The sequence below is a fragment of the Nelumbo nucifera genome, chromosome 7, assembly GCF_055504915.1.
Source record: "Nelumbo nucifera cultivar China Antique chromosome 7, China Antique-T2T, whole genome shotgun sequence".
NCBI lineage: Eukaryota > Viridiplantae > Streptophyta > Magnoliopsida > Proteales > Nelumbonaceae > Nelumbo > Nelumbo nucifera.
In genome coordinates, this window is record NC_142655.1 from 15,579,254 (window position 1) to 15,601,432 (window position 22,179).

The following is a 22,179-nucleotide window of genomic DNA, read 5'->3' on the forward strand; positions in this document are numbered from 1 at the left end:
AGATGAATCTCTAACTTCTCCAATGTTGTTTGTTTTCTTTCAGGGAACAAAAAGCTGTTGAAGGCCTCATACTGTAAAACCCTGACACAATGGGAATGAAATTTGTAACAAAAGCCTTTGCAAATATGAAAAGGCTAAGACTGCTTCAACTCAATAAAGTAGACATCAATGGGGAATAAGGACTTATTTCCAGAAAGTTAGGATGGCTTCGATGGAACATATTCTCTTTGGAATTTATTTATACCAACTAATTTTCATCTGGATATCCTTGTTGCTCTGGAAATGCAATACAGTAAAATCAAAGAAGTCTGGAAGGAAGAAAAAGGTATGCCCATGCGAATATATAATTTTTGTGTTTATCAATGCTAATTAAAAAAAAATGAAACTGATTTTCTTTTACTCCAAATGTTTCTTTCTACAGTTGCTCAAGAATTTGAAAATCCTTGATTCCAGTCATTCTGCTGACCTAGTTAAAACCCCAGATTTCATAACACCAGCATTAATTGATAAAAAGGAAACCCTACATACATTGATTGGTGTTGTCCGGTGTAGAAGAGAGAGAAAATTAATAGGTGAAATTGAATACAAAAAGAGAGAGAGATTTACTTGTGAATCAAATAATGTGGATGTGCAACTGTCAGAGAGACCGAGAGAGAGAGATTTTTTGATGTGCCACTGTGTGTGAGAGAGACAGAGAGGGATGACTGAGAAGAGAGGGCGGGAAGAAAACGAAACGTGAAGAGGAAGAGAGTGCGGGTGAGTTTAAAAATGTATTTTTTTTAGTGGTTGCAATTGCTGTGAAGTAAGTGTGAGGAGGAAGGATGTTGTCTTTTATAAAGAAAATAGCCAACACTTTGGAAGTGGGTGAGATTGTGAGGGTTGGAAAATCTTTCACCTTTCAAAACCTTCATGTTTTGTTTTTTCTTTGGTAAAATGATAACTGTTGCCGTGCGATGTGCGATTTAATCGAGGGCAACGAAGTAAATTTATTTTTCAAGTTTTGAACATGGTGTGAAGACCGAGGATTATGATAGCTGAGGATTACTGGCTGAGGCGAAGTCCCTGGTGACTTGAGACACTGCAAAACAGTATCAACCTCAAGATGGATATCCGAAGCAGAAGGTCTGACACTCAAATTAGCTCCCATAATTAATGTTTGACGGGTAAGTAATTGGCTCTTATTTATAACGGGATGGTGGTAGGCCCTGACGATACACCGAATAGTTATTAGCCCTACGTGGCTGGACCATGCTAAGCCACATCAAAACCCTTCCGTGAGTACCCTATTCGAACACGTTTTGGTGGGATTCTTCTCCAACGGTGCTTCCGTAATAATGAAATTGATATTTAGCGACAGTAGCAGCGCCTAATGCACATCCAAGTACATAATTCGCAATATCAGATATGGAGATTTTGCTGTATTACTTTGTGTTGTTCTTCTTCGGCTTCCTTTTACTCTCCAAATATCGACTCGTTAAGAAGTGGAAACTCCCACCAAGCCCTCTCGCCCTACCCATTATCGGTCATCTCTACCTATTCAAGAACCCTCTTTACCGAACTCTTGCCGATATTTCCAACCGATATGGCCCGATTTTACTCCTCAGGTTCGGCTCCCGCCCTGTCCTCCTCGTCTCTTCCCCTTCCGCGGCCGAGGAATGCCTTACCACGAACGACATCCTCTTTGCGAACCGTCCTCGCCTCCTTGCCGGAAAATATATAGGTTATAACTATTTAAGCATAGGCTCGGCCTCGTATGGCAACCACTGGCGCAATCTCAGACGCATCAGCAGCCTCGAGATTTTCTCCACCAATCGTCTTCAGATGTTTTCCCGCTCACGCACCAACGAGGTTCGATCAATGATCCTACGGCTTGCCTCCTCTGGTACCAAGGAGGTAGATATGAAATTGATGTTTTTTGAGTTAACTCTCAATATGATAATGATGATGGTAGCCGGAAAGCGGTATTACGGAGAGAACGTGGAGGAGGAATCAGAGAAAACAAGGCGTTTGAATGATATTGTGACGGAGACTTTTTATCTATCTGCGGCAACGCATATCGGAGATTACATGCCGGCTTTAAGATGGGTTGGGTTCAACCGGTTACAAGAGAGGCTGATGAGGCTGCACCAGAAGAGGGACGAGTTTATGCAAGAACTAATCGAAGAGCATAAGAAGATGAAGACCGATGACTCTTTCATTTCTAGCTCTAGTTCTGAATCTGGTGAGAGAAAGAAGACGCTGATTGACGTTTTGTTGTCCCTCCAAGAAGCAGAGCCTGAATATCACACGGACGACATCATCAAAAGCTTGGTTCTGGTAGATTTTTTTTCCTCCCTCCTCCCTTTCACTAACTCAGGAGTTGGTTTATATATTTACACCATATATAGTTTCAGGTATAGATGGAATCAAATCGCAAATTTGATTTGATTCAATTGGATTATGCAGTTTGAACCAAATAATAAATACCCCTAATTTAGAATAGCAATTTATAGATAGAAAATAAACATTTTGTAACTATATCAAAAAGTTGGGCCAACTTGTAAGAATTGATTGATTAGCTAAGGTCGATGCAGAAAATGCTAACTAATAAGGTTACCCTTTACAGGACATGATAGCAGCTGGAACCGACACATCATCAGGAACGATGGAATGGGCATTGTCACTCTTGCTCAACCATCCAGACGTCCTCAAGAAGGCCCAGGACGAGGTAGACAATCATGTTGGACAAGGCCGATTGCTCGATGAATCCGATCTATCCAAGCTCCCCTATCTCCGCTGTATCATCAACGAAACACTTCGGATGTATCCAGCGGGCCCCCTGCTTTTACCCCATGAGTCATCAGAGGACTGTGTTATAGGAGGTTTCGACATCCCACGTGGCACCATGCTGCTAGTGAACTTGTGGGCCATACACAACGATCCTAAAATATGGGAGGAACCCCGAAAATTCAAACCAGAGAGATTTGAAGGGCTTGAAGGGCGAAGAGATGGGTTCAAGCTAATGCCGTTTGGATCGGGAAGGAGAGGTTGTCCCGGGGGTGGGTTGGCTGAGCGCGTGGTTGGGCTAGCTTTGGGCTCACTTATTCAGTGCTTCGACTGGGAGAGGGTTGGTGACGACCTTGTGGACATGACCGAAGGAGCTGGGGGACTCACCCTGCCCAAAGCCCAGGCCTTGAAAGCAAAGTGTAAGCCACGCCCAAAGATGATGAACCTTCTATCTCAACCTTGAAACCCTTCTCATCGCTTTCCCCTTATAACTGAATTTTATGGGCGTTCAGATGTAATTTCTTGTTATGTTACTTCTAGATTTTTCGTTATTATTTGTGAATTACTTGATAAACCCGAGATGAACCGAATACTTCAGAGGGAGCCAGACGATTTATGGTTGATAGAAGCTGGATTTCACTATATAATGCCGATACTTGTTACATGTACGAGTGTCAATGGAGTCAGAAAGTCCAAGACCGTTTGAATATTTCAGATTCTCGTGACTAGTTTGCCAAAACCTATCAGATATTTTTATGGGAAAAAAAAAATCGATCAGATTTATACTTTGAAACATAGATATGTTTAATATATATTAGTAAGTGTATGCAAAGAAGCATGTAATAACATTTTATGATGATGATAATAAGAATATGTTTTCAAAATTTTTTACAATTTTATTCTTGTTTATCATGTTTATTTTTGTTTAATATGATAAATATATGATATTAGAGATGTGTTCAAATGTCTTCTATAATTATTTTTTGTACTTTTTATACTTTTATTTGATTTCATTCGTTTTAATTAATTTTTATTATTATTGAATTATGATATCAAGGGCTTACACATTTAACCTAAAAGGTTGAATTTTACACATTTAATTAATTAGGAAAACAACTCCGTTTTGTATTGATTTTAAATTTGTATTTTATATCTATCATCATTCTTTGGCACACTTATTTTTTTAAAATATGGTCAATTAATATAAGAGTTAATACTCTAAATATAAACTTAGTGAGAGGGAATTGAATAACCTAAAAGGTTGAATTTTACACATTTAATTAATTAGGAAAACAACTCCGTTTTGTATTGATTTTAAATTTGTATTTTATATCTATCATCATTCTTTGGCACACTTATTTTTTTGAAATATGGTCAATTAATATAAGAGTTAATACTCTAAATATAAACTTAGTGAGAGGGAATTGAATGAGAAAAACTGTAATAGTTCAAATTACATTTTATGCTCTCATAATTGGAGAGACTAAATTTAAAAATAGGGGTATTCTAATCAAGAAAATGATTCGATGAATATTATTGGTAGTTATTATGTACCTTAAATATAAGAGTTAATGAGAAGGATTTGGATGAGAAAAATAATAGTTGTTCAAATTACATTTCCATCATTACAATGAGAGGGGGACCAAATTAAAAAAAAAAAAGTTGGGATATTTTAGTCAAACAAAAAATTCTATACTCCCATTCACACTTTTAATAGTAGTATAGATGGGGTCTTAAACTTTCTTTTCATAAATGTTGTTCATTTGGTTTATTGTCTCAATTAATGTTTTTTTATTAAAATATAAATTTCCCCATGATAGCTCAAGATGAAGGGGTAAATTCTATCCAATGAAAATTCAAAAAAATAAGACTCATTCACATTTTTATAAGTAGTATAGATAAGGAGATCATATGCAGATATAACCTTATTCAGTCTAGGATCTGAGTCTGACTAGCATATCTACATGCATACACATATGTGTAAATAATAAAAGAAATTATATAAATTTACGGTTATTTTGAATTTGATTATTAATACAATTCAATAACAGAACTCAATCTGAATTTGGCCCATATTCAATATGGATTTTTATATTGAACTCTTAATGATGATGAACAAAGTAACCAAATAAGAAATAGATCTATTGGGTTTTTCAGGCTGAAGTTCGGTCCAAACCAAGATTCAAAATATCAATATGTCCGATACGTTGGTATGGGTGAACTGGTACAGTGTTCAGACCCTCCTTTTTTTTTATTTTTTCGCAACCGGTTCAGAAGAGCTAGTTTAAGTCTCCTCTACCCTTTGGACCGGTCAGACCCATGAATATATCAAAAGGGTCCTGGAATAATACGTATTGATTGATACGGACCAATACATATCGATACTTTGAACTTTCATCCAAAAATAAGGTAAAAACTTAGAAGGCAAAGGCAGGTCAAAGAGCCTTGATTGATATCCTAGGCTTAGAACTCCAACATTCAAGTTAACAGGTTAGTTGAATTGTGCAAGGTAAATTAAAGGCAATAAATGCAATGTAACTATCAAGTTTTGAAATTTACGCACTCGTATAAACTAACATGTGCTGATAGTGGGTGAGACAGATAGTAGATAAGGAGGAGAGTCTTGAGGTGTGTCCTTAGGCGAGTACTTGTACGATGCTTAAGTCAATATGAAAACCCATGACCCTGGCCCACAACATAATTTTCATGTGATCACGATCCACCCAAAAAGTAAATGGAAACACACCCATGTGTTTGTCTTGGACCTAGGGTTTAAAACGCCCTCTAACGGTGTAACCCAACCTTTTCTTTCGTCTCTTTCTTTAATCTTTTGCTTTTTCACACCACAAATTCCATGAAAAAGACTTGAGGCCTTGAGGATCCTTTTGATTTGCAGACAAGATGGGATTGGAGTCAGAATCAATAATGGCAACCAGATTCCTAATATTGTTTGGTTCATTTAATTTGCAGTTGGAGTTGGAAATGGAATGAACCAAAAAATCTTAATTTTTTATTAGTCTATTTATTATTTTATTATAATTGTTTTTTATTAGTATTTAATAATTAATAGATTAGTATTTTATTATTACTTTAATTATATTATATTAAGATTTTATTTGTAATTAATCGTTATTATGATTACTATTTAATAAATAATATCTTTGCTTTTTATTGTTAATTTACAAACATTTTATTATAACACTACTATTTTATTAATATTTTTCTAGTATTTTTTATTATTTTAATTATTAAAATATTCTTAATTTATTATTATTGTTGTATTATTAATATTTTTCTAGTATTATTATTGTACTATTATTTCTTTAACTATATTGTATTATTATTTTATTTATATTTTGTGATTAATATCATTTTTATATTTATTAATTAATATTTTTGTTTGTTATTATTACTTTATTAATGTTTTATTATAGTACTATTATTTTATTACTATTTTAAAATATTTTTAATAGTTTATTATTTTTATTATTAATATAATGTTTTGTTATTAATATTATCTTATTATTAATTCAATAGTTTACTATTTTTATCATATTATCTTATTATTACTATTGTCTTTACCAATGACATCCGCTACAAACGTGGTAAATGAGAATTTGTAATTGTCCTATGACAAAATATTGATAAGATGCTAGGACATTGTTCAATATGGTTGGTTGATAATGAAAATCATATGACACCCAAAGGGCATTTTTGTCCTTTCACATGTCAATTAACATCTGTTAACAATTTCAGAGTTCGGGTAATAAAGTGACACTAGCCCCAAAGTATAAGGTACTAATCTGGAATATACCCTATATAATATATAGCATATAATATTTAATATATTATATACTTATATATTAATATATTATATATAAATATATATTACAAATTATATATTATAATATATAATATTTTATGTATGTTAATGAAATTTGGTTTTAACCAAAATAACCGAAAATTTCAGTTTTGGTTTGGTGTTCACTTTTTATTTTGGTTTTTAAAATTTTGGTTTATTCACTTGTCTTTAACTGAATAAACTGAATGCTCAGCCCTCAGAATAGTTATTTGGGGAAATCTCATACTAAACAAACATTTGGAACCAGAAATGGATTGTTTCAATTCCAATTCCAAGCACTTATTCCAAGAAACCAAGCAGGCTTGAATCAATAATGGAGTAGAGTACTCTTCTTAGAAGTTCAAACTACCTCCCATTACAGCATGAGTTCACCAATCTAATAAGGGTCCATTTGGTTCAAGGATAGGATCGGAATCAGAACTAGAACTAGAATCAAAATGCTCGGAAATTGAAATCGGAATCACTTACTCCTGATGCCTATTTGGTTCAATCAGGAATCGAATTTGGATTCCGGTTGTTGTTGTTGTTGTTGTTGTTCGCTTCATTTGGAGTTGGAATTGGAATCAACTAAAAATTTTCAATTTTGTATTCATCTATTCATTAATTTATTAATATTTTATGAATATATAATTATTTTTTAATTAGTATTTTCTTATTATTATTTAAGTATTTAATAATTAATACCTTAGTATTTATCAATAATTTATGAATATATTATTATTATTATTATTACTGTTCTTCTTCTTCTTCTTCTTCTTCTTCTTCCTGATGCCTATTTGGTTCAATCAGGAACCGAAATTGGATTCCGGTTGTTGTTGTTGTTGTTGTTTGCTTCATTTGGAGTTGGAATTGGAATCAACTAAAAATTTTCAATTTTGTATTCGTCTATTCATTATTTTATTAATATTTTATGAATATATAATTATTCTTTAATTAGTATTTTGTTATTATTATTTAAGTATTTAATAATTAATACCTTAGTATTTATCAATAATTTATGAATATATTATTATTATTATTACTGTTCTTCTTCTTCTTCTTCTTGATGCCTATTTGGTTCAATCAGGAACCGAAATTGGATTCCAGTTGTTGTTGTTGTTGTTTGCTTCTTTTGGAGTTGGAATTGGAATCAACTAAAAATTTTCAATTTTGTATTCGTCTATTCATTATTTTATTAATATTTTAGGAATATATAATTACTATTTAACTAGTAATTTGTTATTATTATTTTTTAAGTATTTAATAATTAATACATTTGTTGTTGTTGTTGTTGTTGTTGTTGTTGTTCTTCTTCTTCTTCTTCTTCTTCTTCTTCTTCTTCTTCTTCTTCCTCTTCCTTGATGCCTATTTGGTTCAATCAGGAATTGAAATTGGATTCCGGTTGTTGTTGTTGTTGTTTGCTCCATTTGGAGTTGGAATTGGAATCAACTAAAAATTTTCAATTTTGTAGTCGTCTATTCATTATTTTATTAATATTTTATGAATATATAATTACTATTTAATTAGTAAATTTGTTATTATTATTTTTTAAGTATTTAATAATTAATACCTTAATATTTATCATTAATTTATGAATATATTGTTGTTGTTGTTGTTATTATTATTATTACTATTATTATTATTATTATTATTATTATTATTTCATGATATTTTGTTATTATTTTTATTATTTATAAATAAACTATTATTTTTGTTTATTATTTGAAAATTAATTTATTATTACTGAATAATTAATGTTAGTATTTTATTATTCATTTAATTCTATTATATTAATATTTTATTTGAATTAATTATTATTATTAAATAAATAATATTTTTTCTTTTTATCATTATTATTTTATCAATATTTAATTATTAATATCTTAATATTTATCATTAATTTATGAATATTTTATTAATATATTATTAGATATTACTACACAAATAATATTTTTATAAATAGTTTATTATTTTATTATATGTTATTATTATTAATTTCTTACTAGTTTATGAATATTCTATTATTTTATTATTTTAAAATTTATTTTGTATATTTACTAAATAATATATTATCATTTTCTTATTACTTTAATTATAATACATTAATATTTTATTATAGTACTATTATTTTATTACTATTTTTTTAATAATTTATTATTTTATTAATATTAGGGTTTAGGTTTTTTGTTGTGAGTTCTTTACTTCTTGATAGACTCTAAAATGGCAATCACATTCCCTAGGGGGGCTTGGAATGGCCATTTCCCCCTATAAGGGAATCCCATTCCACGAAAAATGAGAATCAGAACCCCGCTCTTGCGAAACAGACGGTAAGGCCCATTCCAATTCCAATTCTGATTCTAAGCACCTATTCCTGAAAACAAAATGGACTCAAGTATCTGAGAATTTGAAACACAAAGTAGATTTACCATCTTGCAGAGAAAGAAGAGAAATGGCGTAGAGTGCTATGAATTTTCTATTGGACAAGTTTGAGGATTTGTCAATGAAAAACCGTATCAGTTCAGAGGCATTGATATGGGAGACTGAATCAGCCCCCCACAAGACTACCCCCCACAACGTCCCACAGCACATCCCCGCCATGTATTGGGAACATCTCCCAAATGATGACATCATCATTCCTGGTATTATCATTGGGAGATATTTTCAATACACGGCCGAGATATGTAGTGGGACGTTGTGGGGGGCAGTCTTGTGGGGCGCCAATTTGAATTCTTGATATGGAAGTTCTTGTTTGTTTGCATTGAAGTCTGACATATTAATGTCTTTAGAATTATAAAAATTACTTTTAGAGTGCATTGGAGTTGGTGAACCCTTTTTTCGGTTCTTCAGTGATGTTGTTATGAAATTTGAATGTTGAGTTCTAAAAAATGATACTAACCCTTTTAACCCTTGATATGGGAAAGTTTATTTAACTACTTAGCAAGATAATTAAAAATTAATTGAATTAATATGACATAATTAATAAATAATGGAATTGACAAAAATTATAAATAATTAAATGTTTATAAATAATTGAGCATTTAATAATTAATTGAATAATTAACTAATAATTATTAATGAATTAAACTAATTATTAAATAATTACTTTGATAAGTACTAAACTAGTGATTATATAATTATTTTTAAATAATTAATTAATTAACAATTATGTAATTGATGAGTTAATTAATAATTAGTTACCAATTATAATAGTTTATAATAATTGATCATAATAAATATGATTAATAATTAACAAAAACAATTAACTAAAGAAACAATTAAAACAATAGTAAATATTAATAATCAATTAATTATTAATAGATGCAACAAAAAGTTGACCCGACTAGTGAGGCCGTTAACCCAACCTAACACGAAAAGAATTTGGGTTAGTCAAGGGTCATTGCCGGGTCATCCTTTTTCAAACCAACATTTTCAAACTGGTATGGATATAGACAGTTAAACCACATATTTTTGGTGAAAAACCATTGACTTGGTCAAAGCCAAGTTGATTTGGATAGTTGAACCATTGACTTTTTGACCCAATTCGAAAGTTGATCTGACTAAAAATGACCTAAAAATTTCTTGGTCGGACTTAAAACTTGACCTGATCTAACCCAATTGTCAAGTCTAATTATTAATAAATAATTACTAAAAATAATTGAATAATTAAGCATTTGATAAATAGTTAAATATTAATTAAAAATTGTTTTATTATTTATTTTTTATTATTATTTTATGATTATTTACAATGCTTTCAAACCATCGTTGACTCGGATAATTGGACTGCCCAGCTTGGAAACTAGTCAGGGTAGTAGTACCGTTTCACCACCCAACCCGTTGTTTTCGTAAAATCTATTTATTTTGGTTAACGACCCATTGATCCAGATGGTTGAACTATCGACACATTTGACCCGGACAAATGGTTTTTCAGCCAACAAATAATTTTAATTATATTTTATTTTTAATTTTTCAAAATGGCACAAACTAACTTATTTGAACCAGGTGGTTGAACCGCTGACTTAGAAATTGGAAATTGGAAATTTGGTAGCCCTTCAAAAGATCTGCTATATAGAAGTAGAAACCGGCAATGACCTAGGGGGCTTGGAAGATAGATACAATTTAGACAATTGGGGATTACAAAGTTAAAAAGAGTTGATGAAGTATATCTATGCCCCTCCATTGAGAAATTGAGCGACCTTTGCCCTCTGTTTGTGGTTGCAAGAGAAGAGAGGGGGATTCTTGAATTATCTTCAACGTTTATAGTTGAGAGAGGGTAGAGAAGTTATGGCATTGGATCCTTAATTACATATATGGTGTTTGGAAGCGTGGGTATTTTTTGGGATCGATTTTCAAGAAAATAGCCCATGCTTCCAAGACTTGTTTTTCACAAAAAAAAAAAAAAAAAAAACGTTTCTGCCATGTTGGTAGTGAGCAATACTACTCTATTTGGTAAGGTGATTTTCATCACCGTTTTTCATGTATGTGCTAACAATTAAGCATCACATAGGATATACATCAGTCAATTGTTTGAGGAAACGGTTCACCGATGCATGAAATGCCCGATTTTCGAGACATGCCTGATTTTTTAATAATCATCTGAACTAAACAATGAGATACATGGGCATTTGTTGAAACGCCTATGTGGATCCGATGTAGCACCGTTTTTTTTTAATGGCCACGGTTCCAAACATCTCCATAATAATCCCTTCACCGGAAAGTTGATTTCAAGATTGAATGAAAGCATTTTGGGGCCTTTGATTTCAGGTTTTTCACCAAACATGGATGATAGATTCCTTCTTCCTTCCATGTTTTCTATGTGGGGCCCACCTTGCAAAGCTGGTGAAAACTCTCCCACTCCGTATGGGCTGGGATGGGCACTAAATTGTGCTGTCCCCAATTAATTAAACTACCATATAGAAAAACGAGCCTCCCATGGTCCACCAATCTCTGCATATGCTCAATATGTCCTTAATCCCTCTTTCACCCTTTAGGCAGTAATTCTAATAATAAATAAATGAATCTTGTAAAGACTACAGACTACGATCTCCGGTGTTGTGTGACCCGCTTGCGCTAGTCTGGAGGGTCCCTTGAAAAGTATTATAATGATCTTCAAGGTTTGTGGTGAGAAATTGATTTTTGCCATCCAAATCCGATGGAGTGTGTGGTGGATATTCAACGGTACAATACTCTTCTTCAAGAAGAGAGAGTGTACATCTTCTTGGATGGCCTTGATGATAGACTAGACAAGATTCGGGCAGATGTACTCCAAATGCATTTGCTTCCCACTATTGAACAAGCATACGCACATGTTCGGAGAGAAGCTATCCGACAAAGGGTCATGATCACCGGTAACAATATTGAAACTCCGGTAGCAGTTTTGGCCTCTAGAAGCATTAAAACTGGACAACTTACGCCCTCCTCAACGGGTTCTCTGCCTTCAAGCAACAAAAAATCTAGTATGTCCTCTAAATCTCGAACATCTTCTAGTGGAACTAAGTGTTCTCATTGTGGTAACTCAAAACATACCCAAGAGAATTGCTTCAAGCTACATGGCTATCCCGACTGGTGGCATGAACTCCAAGCTCGGAAACATCAAGACAAGGCCGAAACTAGTGGTAAGGCTGTAACAGTTACAACAGAATCTCAACTCTCACCATAGGGAGACGTACACCTCTCGGATTCAGGTAACAATCTTCCCAACAAAACTATTGATGCATGGATACTTGACTCAGGGGCTACTAACCACATGACCTATGATACTACTGATTTTTCAAAGACTTTACCACCAAGACGGGCTACAATTGCTAATGCCAATTGGGCTATCTCTGAAGTCACAGGAAAGGCACTATGACCTTGTCACCTACAATATCCTTGAAGAACACCTTGCTTGTTCCCTCTCTCTCCCATAAATTACTATCTGTTAGCCAAATCTCCTCTTATCTAAATTGTCTTGTGCTCATTTATCCTACTTTTTGTCTTCTTCAGGATATTCTCACCAAGGAGATAATTGGGCGTGGTACTAGGAGGGGGGGCTCTACTACATGGATGATCTCAGCACGGGTCAAGCACATCATGCACAACATCAAAGAAACACCAGAGAACAACAGATTTGGATGTGGCATCGCTGGTTAGGACATCCATCATTCGGTTACATGAAACACTTATTTCCGAAGTTATTTATAGATATACAGCCTCATGATTTTCAGTATAACACTTGCATCTTAGCTAAGAGTCATAGAACTATTTATCCCTTAAGTATGAATAAGAGTAGAGTTCCATTTGCTTTGATTCACTCGGATGTGTGGGGGCCATCCCCGGTAACTACATTGTCTGGATTTCGCTAGTTTTGTAATCTTTGTTGATGACTGCACTCGCATGACATGGTTATATCTGCTGAAACATAAAGATGAAGTGTTGATTGTATTTCAGTCTTTCCATATGATGGTAAAGACTCAGTTCACATCACAGATCCAGGTACTCAGGTCTGATAATGGCGGGGAATACATGAATCAACGGTTCCAAGATGATTTCTGAATTCATGGGTTACTTCATGAGACTTCATGCCCACATATTCCACAACAAAATGGCATTGCTAAGAGGAAGAATCGGCACATACTCGAAACTGCCTGCGCTATGTTACTTGGAGCACATGTACCTAACCGACATTGAGTTGATGCTGTTGCTACCGCCATGCATCTCCTTAACCGAATGCCTTCACGGATCTTACAATTTCAGACACCATTACAAGTTCTTTCATCACATGTCTCCTTGCCATCTGTTTTGATGATTCCACCTCGAGTTTTTGGTTGTGTAGCGTTCGCGCATCTACATAAAAATCAACGCACAAAACTGGATCCACGAGCAGCTAAATGCTTATTTTTGGGGTATGCGCTACACCAGAAAGGGTACCGATGCTATGACCCAGTCACCCACCGCACCTATGTTACCATGGATGTTACCTTTTTAGAATCAGAAACATTCTACTCTCCTTCCAAGACCAATTCTTCTCTTCAAGGGGAGAGTCAGAGTGAAGAACAGGAACATAACTGGTTTTTTCCCAACTGGCTGAATACGAGTGCTTCAACAGAGATGGTGGTCAATGAAGCAACCGGTAAGACATCTACAGAGACAGCACCAGAGACATCTACAGAGACCCCAACGTCTACATCGCCTCTCCCAGCAGAAGGAATAGAAACCCCTACCTCCCCAATACCAGAAGGCCCATCTTCTGAGGATATCCCGGAAGCCATCCCTGAGGTAATCTCTCCTACCACACCTTCAAGCTCTAATGATATGAATACTTTGGCTGGTTACACCTTACCTTTCAGGCATAATCGTGGCAAACCGCCAAATAGATATTCTCTAGATGTCGAGGATCGGAGGTCAAAGTATCCAATTGCCAATTATGTATCAACAAAGAGACTCTCCAAACCTCTAAAAACATTTGTGCAAGAATTGTCCTCAAATCATATCCCTACCAGTATTCAAGAAGCTTTGATAAACCCGAAATGGACTCAGGCCATACAAGAAGAGATGGAGGCACTATTAAAGAACAAAACATGGACTCTGGTTACTTTGCCCGAAGGGAAAAGACCTGTAGGGTGTAAGTGGGTATTTTTCGTTAAATACAAGGCGGATGGAACAATCGAGAGATACAAAGCGAGGCTAGTCACAAAAGGTTATACCTAGACACAGGGCGTAGATTATCAAGAGACCTTCTCACCAGTGGCCAAATTGAATACGGTCAAAGTTTTATTATCTCTTGCAGCAAACCTTGATTGGCCACTGCACCAGTTCGATGTAAAGAACGCCTTCCTCCATGGTGATCTTGAAGAGGAGGTATACATGGACATCCCACTTGGTTATACAACGAATTCCAAGAACCAAGTTGTGTGTAAGCTACAGCGAGCACTATATGGACTGAAACAATCACCGCGGGCATGGTCTGGGCAGTTTAGTCTCGCGGTGAGAAAATATGGTTTCCAACAAAGCAATTCAGACCATACACTATTTCTGAAGCACCAACGAGGGAGGGTGACAACTCTAATAATATACGTGGATGATATGATTATAACAAGGAATGATTCAGGAGAAATAGCAACACTGCAAAAGTAATTGGCAACTGAGTTTGAAATGAAGAACTTAGGCGGGCTCAAGTATTTTCTAGGAATTGAAGTTGCTAGATCAAGGGAAGGTATATTTCTGTCTCAATGGAAATACACCTTGGATTTGCTCTCTGAAGTGGGACAGTTAGAGTGCAAGCCGACAGACACACCAATTGTTCAAAACCATAAACTTGGAGAATACCCAAACCAAGTACTTACCAATAAGGAGAGATATCAAAGGTTGGTTGGTAAACTTATTTACCTCTCACACACTCGTCCAGACATCGCCTACGCTGTCAGCGTAGTAAGTCAGTTCATGCATTGCCAAAGCGAAGATCACATGGATGTTGTAATGTGAATTCTGCGATACTTGAAGTCCTCCCCTAGAAAATGATTTATGTTCTCAAAAAATAATCAGGCTATACAGATGCAGATTGGGCTGGAAATATCTCAGATAGAAAATCCACCTCGGAGTACTTTACATTTGTCGGTGGGAATCTAATCACGTGGAGGAGTAAAAAGCAAAAGGTGGTGGCCCTATCAAGTGCTAAAGCTGAGTTTCGAGGAATGGCTAAAGGGCTTTGCGAGCTACTCTGGCTTAGAAGTTTGATGACTGAAATTGGTTTTCCCCCAACCTCTGAGATGGACCTATTCTGTGATAACAAGGCTGCCATAGACATCTCTCAGGATCCCGTCCAACATGATCGAACAAAGCATGTGGAAGTGGACCAAAATTTTATCAAACAAAATATCGAAGACAAAATCATTCGATTTCCCTTTGTCAAGTCTGAAGACCAGCTGGCAGATATACTTACAAAAGTTGTATCCAGTAAAAACTTCTACAGCTCACTTGACAAGTTGGGCATCCAAGATTTCTACGCGCCAACGTGAGGGGGAGTATTGGCGTGAGCTGTAAACTAGGAGAGTATCCCTTAATTCTGGGATAACTCTTATCATAATAGTTTGTATGTAATTAGGAAAGGAAGAACAAGATAGGTTGGGTGTAACTAGGAGAGGTGTGTATATAACTCATTCGTTGCAAAGGAAAAAATAAAAAAGAATAAGAGTTTTCTCCTTCTACGCGAATTATCATAGTAGGGGTATCAGACAAGGAGACCCTTTGTCCCCCTACATCTTTGTCCTATGTAGTGAGTCTCTCTATAGGACGAATTGTCAAAGGGACCAAGAAAATAAGGTAATCCTTGGGTTCAAGGCAACAAAAGGAGGGCCTAACATCACAATTCTGATATGATTGCCTTATTTTTGCAAGAGCAAGTATGAATAATGCTCTAAAAATCAAAGAGGTAATGGATGTTTTTGCTAGAGCCTCGAGGCAAAGCCCTAATTTTAACAAATCTATGATTTTTTTCCAAAAATATCCATAATCGTTTATAAAAAAGATATCAAGAGTTCTCAAAATCCCTATGGAGAAGAAAGAGGAGAAATATTTGGGGGCTCTTATTATAGAAGGGAGAGTGACTAGAAAAACCTACAAGAGTGTTAGAGAAAACGTAGATAAAAAAAAGCTAACTAGATGAAAAAAAAAAAAAACACTTCCATTTGCAGGTAGAGTTACTCTTATAAAGACATCTATAAGCATAATGCCCCAGTATATCATGAGAATCTTTAAACACCCAAAATCCATTGCGGAGAATGTGGAAAAGAAACAAAGAGAATTTTTATGAAAATAAAATAATACTAAAACTATAAATCTTGTTAAATGGGACACAATTTGTAAACCAAAGGATAAAGGAGGTTGGGGGTTAAAAAAGCTTCATTGAGTAAATGCAATGAGTTTAGCTAAATTAGGTTGGAAAATTTTGATCCAACCAAACAATCTATGAGTTCTAGTGATCAAGAATAAATATTTAAAAATTGAGAACCTATGGGAAGCCAAGGCCAAAAAGAATATTCATGGGCATGGGTTGGAAATTCCCATATAAGAAATAACTCGAATACTAACCAGGAGGAGGAAAACCTTGTGGTTAGCGAGTTCATAACTAATTCAAAAATGTGGAATAAGGAAAAGATTCTGCAACAAGTATTTCCCCAATTCTATCATAATTCGAACTCTTTACGTACTTGGTATTAAAAGGTAAAATCCTTGCAAAGGTAAGACTCAAAAATTGGGGAATGGGTAATGACTCAAGCTGTCCTTTCTGTGGAGAGGAGAGGACATCAATCATTTGTTTATTTAATGTAATAAAGCTAAGCAAATATGGAATTCCCTAAATAATGAAAGTATAAAACCTAATGACAGAGAATCCCTCGTCGAATGGTGGGATAAAGTGTAAAAGAACTAAAAACATGTAGACTAGTCCAGAGATTGGGAGTATAACCTTATGGAATATTTGGAAAATAAGGAACTTTAAAATTTTTCAAAATAAATCCATCCCAACCCATCTTCTTTTAGATAAGATAAAAACATAATTTTGGGTGGAAAATAAGATCCACATGCCCCCCAATCCAGAAGATTAGGTTGGAAACAATCAGATCGAAGTTATTTGAAAGTAAATTTTGATGCTTCAAAAAATAAGACAAGCAATCGAGATGTTGGAGAATGCATTTCAACGAAGCATAAGTTAGGGGTGGCAATGAGTCAAGTTTTTCAGGAGATATCCGAGCTTGGCTCGATTTGGTTTCAACCGAGTTTTGAGCTGAGCTCGAGTCTAACTTACAGGCTCGATTAAGAAATGAGTCGAGATATTCAAACCTAATAGAGCTCGGCTCGTGAGGCTCGTGAACCAGCTTGAATATATATATATATATATATTATAATTCTTAATTTTTTAAATATCAAATAAAAATATTTTTATATATAATTTTTATTTTATAAAACATTTTTTCTCAAAATCAAACTCGAGCTTACGAGTTTTTGACTCAAATTGAACTTAAGCTCAAGACTCTAACTTAAACCAAATTCGAACCTTGTAGAACAGTCTTGAGCCGAGCTCGAACCTTATATTATTCAGCTCGGCTCGGCTGGAATCCACCCCTAACAGAAGCTAAGGCTGCTCTCCAACCCATGTAATCGCTACCAAGTTTCCCCAATTTAAATATATAATCGGAGACTCAAGTATTGTCATCAACCTCGACATATCCTACGTGCATGTCATGAGGGAAGCGAATTTTGTAGCAGACTGTTTAGCTAACCTAGGTCACAGAATTAAGGTGTTCAATACTAGTGTTTCTGATTCAAAGTTATCCTTTATCTGTTTTTTTGACGCTTGGGGCCACCCTAGCTAGCTACCAAGCGTCATGAATCAATCTAGTTTATGTTTGTACCTCTACTTTCTGTACTTATCAAAAACAAAAAAGATGCAGTTGATTCTTTTGAGTATAAGATTAAAGAAATAGCAATGAAATGAATTGGTTCATATCAGGCAGACATGATACGGAAAAACCTTACAACCAATCAACAACTATCATAAAATTAATAACCAATTAAGTGTTATTCATCAAAATTCACAGGAATTTGATTTTCAAAGTTGTTCCTGTATCATACCACCACCATAATCATATTTATATTGAAATTAACTTGTACGATTCCTAAAATAATGACTTTTTACTAAAACACAAATTCAAACCAACTTTACTAATATTTATTAGTAGATACAATATAAATTTTGAGGATATATTATTACAGTAAATGATATCAAGATAAGGGCAATCCATATTCAATGTAATTATAAATGAGCAAATTTGGATCACCCTTAATTTAACGGGATCAAATTTGAATTTAGTATTATTTTTGTAAGTGGGGACTGAGAAGGGAAAATAGCATTATGTCGATCCGGATCTCCTACCCATAGGGTACTATAATTATGCATTGAGAACATCTCCCCATGAATGATAACATGTAAATATCGAACATTCTATGTAATGTCCCGTGGGTAGGAGATCAGAGCTCTCCACAACAACCTATTAAGTTGCATATATTCCACTTTGGGAGTGCTTAAAAATAAGCACTTATTTTGGGTCGGAACCACACCAATAAACACTTGTTTTCGTTTGGAAAATATGCCCAAAATAAGTGCTTATTAGATAAGCCAAATTTTTAGGCTTATTTTTAAGTGCTTATTTCATTTTTGGCCTATCTTGGCCCGCCGTGCCATTTAAAAAACACTTATATTACCCCTGTTTAAAAAAAAATGTTTTTTCACCAAATGTTTATAAGTGCTTATTCAATAATCACTTATATTTCAAATAAGCACTTCCAAACTTGGCCAATACTCGGATAAGTTACAATTTGGATCGACTCGAAAATAATCCGAGTTTTTCCGATTTCCTAGTTTTAAAGCACTTGACTCATTTTAGCGGAGGGTATTATTGATATTTTAGAAAATTTGGTGGGGGAGTTTTGATATTTCACACTTTTCTTCTATAACACAATGTGGAATAAAAGATAGAGTAAATTACATGGACCCCCTGTACTATGGGGTATATGACAAATACCTCCTGAACTTTTTTTGCGGCAAAGACCCCCTAAACTTTGACCCCATTCATTAGCATTTCATTAGTTACTGTTGAGAAAAAAGTTAACATTTCGTTGTTCCAACATTTTTAAATACCCAAACCGCACTTTTGACATTTTTCGAACCATTTTACCCCTACATCATTTTAAGGTTTGGCTTTGGCGATAGTTATCTCATTTCTCTGGCGCATTCAAGTTTGTAGAGGGTTTTTGTAGTGGAGATTAGCAAAGGTATTTTCTTCTTAGAGAAGGTTGGCGACAACTCTTCATGTTTCAGTGAATTCACTTCCACCATGACCAAGGGTTAGGGTTTAAAGGTTGAAAAGGAGATTTAATGTTGCTGATAGGGTTTGTCTTCATGAAAGTATATGGGTTTGTCTTCAAATAATCTTCATATATCTTGTAGGGTTTGCTAGTCATTGGTGCTTTTGTCTTCATGAACGTATAAGGGTTTTTTGATGTTTATTGTAATGTTAACCATTATCTATGGCTCTACAATTTCATAGGAATGAAACCTTTACTTAATTTCCAAAAGACTAATCCATTATTTTTATCCAGTTTGCACCAAATATATAATGAGACATGAAACCCTTAGGAAGGGACTTAAAAAATTCATTAACTATTTTGCATGGCATTCATTTTGAATTGTCAACTCTTTGTGAATGTGAACTTAACATGTAATTAAGATTAGAAAGGATTTATGAAGGTGAATTGATGTCATCAGTGTATTTGAAGCTTACTACTATTCTTTGAATATGTTTGGTATGTCCAATCACTTGAGGATAAATACATGGCTGATGTTGGTAGTTGTGGGTATATCATCTAAGTTATTCAGGGGCCATTTGACCATGACTGAATTCCCTAAGTTGAATGATATGTTGTTTTGTATTCTAATGATCTATATATTAATTGTCATGAGGTGTAACCATGTTTGATGTTCACTAAATGGATTAATGATCTATATATTAGTTGGCATGAGTTGTAGCCATGTTTGATGCTCATGAAATGGGTTTAATGTTGTATATATTACTTCCCATGAAGTGTTCAATGTTCAGGAAAGAAGGTCAATGTTCCATATATTAATACTCATGTCTTATATTGAAGTTTATTCTATTTTGCTGAATTTAATCTGTGAATGTTTGCAAGTTTATACTCTTCTATTTTTAATGTAGCAATGAGTGGCATTCAACATTTACACTCCAATCACCAAGTGATTTGAAGTTTGAAACAAGAGTTTGTGACTGTGGTAAGAAGTGTGTGATAAGGGTGTCTGAGACCACCTCCGGTCCACAAAAGTTGTTTTTCTTATACCTGCCCTTGCAAAGTTGTAAGCTCTACCTTTCTTTATTGTTGGCATCATAGCTATTGTTCATACTAAATTGAAAGAAGTGTGTTTTATGCAGGGTAAACAGCCGAATGTTAAACCATGTGACTTTTTCAAACGGTTGTTCCAATCAACCACCAAGATTGTGTTACTTCACCTGTATACATTAAAGATGGCCAAGTTTTTCATACGGCGGAGATTGAGAAGTTTGTCGCCGAGCTTGACAATCGGGTGAAAACACTAGAGAACAAGTCTGAGCAAACGATAATTGCTGAAGGCTTGGGATTCATGCACCTCTTAAAACTCATGCTTATATTTGGTTTCATTCTATTGTTTATGTTTAGGAAGTAGGGAACCATGATGAAAGGAATCTGGCTAGACTCGTTTTGTTTTGTATGTCTATCTATTTGATGTAAGAGATTACATTTTGCATAATACGAATGGAGAATGCTAACCATGTTGATAGAACATGACTATTTTGGTTAGGATGTTGGAACCTTAATGATAATGAACTACAATATAGTTGGATGAGTACAAGTTAACTTACGCTGTGGTTAGTCACAGAACATATGAGTTTTCAATTATATTTGTTTCTAGTCATGAGTTGAATTCCTCCTCTTAGTGCATTGTTTAAGTTCTACTTGTTTGGAGTATACAAATTCTCTAAGTATAATGGTTTGGTGACTTGAATTTTCATTTCTATTTGATGGTAGCTTTCGGGTGATGATTATTATTAGTTTGAATCAAAATACACGAATAAACAACTAATGGTTTACAAATGGTATCACCTACACGTAAAGCACCGATTGCTTTATCGATTTGAATCCAAGGGGAATACACTAGTCATTCACTTCCCCATTGTTTACAACGATTGATTTGATTATCAGTTTAAATCAAAGGGAAATACACTAGTCATCCTCATCTATATATTCAGTAATCACTAGTCATTCACTTGATTTTTTTCCATGGTATCACTTAATCCATTAATCAATAGTCTTTCACTTCCAATAGATGACTCCAAGCACTGTGGAATGAGAATCAAGTGCTGGTAGAAGCTATTCCATTTGCGCAAACACTGCATGCATTCGAATATTTCTTTATATTCACCTCCAATAATAATAACTTAACCTGATGATATCACTTAACTTATTCACAAAAAAAAAAAAAAAAAACATATGCAACATCCTCATCTGTTTGTTTACCCTATATACTATTATCCTTAACAAAAAAAAATCCCCATTTATTTAAAAAAAAAAATCCCCATTTGATATCATGATGCCCATCAACATAAACCCAAAAAAGAAAAAAAAAGTTTGATAATAAGAAACATACACAAATTAATAAGTTCATAATTAGACATATTCATGGGTCGGGTAGCCCGATGGCCCGACCTGCACCCCGGTCGGGCTTGGTCATGTAATTAGACCCGCAGGCATGACCTCAGGCCTAACACAATAAACCTGACTGTGAACTTCATGAGATGATAAATGATGAATTCAAGGTTAAGTTCTGTCCTCTTTTTAGATCATTAACAAGGTCAAGGCTTTTTAGAGGAAGTTTGACAAAAACAGTCCTAAATTTCTATGATTGAAAGTAAAAGGAACAAGGGTACCAATACTGATTATCTTGTATGAAAACAGTTCGTTGCCCCATATTATAAGTGTAATATTCA

The 22,179-nt window shown here is 34.4% G+C and overlaps 1 protein-coding gene across 1 annotated transcript; it reads left to right on the plus strand.

Annotated features, from left to right (window-relative positions):
- Positions 1-1,340: 1,340 nt before the first annotated feature.
- On the plus strand, positions 1,341-3,660 carry LOC104607774 (cytochrome P450 81Q32-like). The gene is made up of 2 exons (XM_010273468.3): positions 1,341-2,316; positions 2,606-3,660. Exons 1-2 carry the CDS (start codon positions 1,405-1,407, stop codon positions 3,227-3,229), a joined length of 1,536 nt encoding a protein of 511 aa, XP_010271770.1. The 5' UTR covers positions 1,341-1,404; the 3' UTR covers positions 3,230-3,660.
- The last annotated feature ends 18,519 nt before the right edge of the window (positions 3,661-22,179 follow it).

What these genes read in the sequence shown, in the direction of transcription:
- LOC104607774 (XM_010273468.3), top strand. Translation starts at nt 1,405, where the DNA reads ATGGAGATTTTGCTGTATTACTTTGTGTTGTTCTTCTTCGGCTTCCTT. An exon ending in TCATCAAAAGCTTGGTTCTG is followed by an intron (nt 2,317 to 2,605) that starts GTAGATTTTTTT and finishes TACCCTTTACAG; the next exon opens with GACATGATAGCAGCTGGAAC.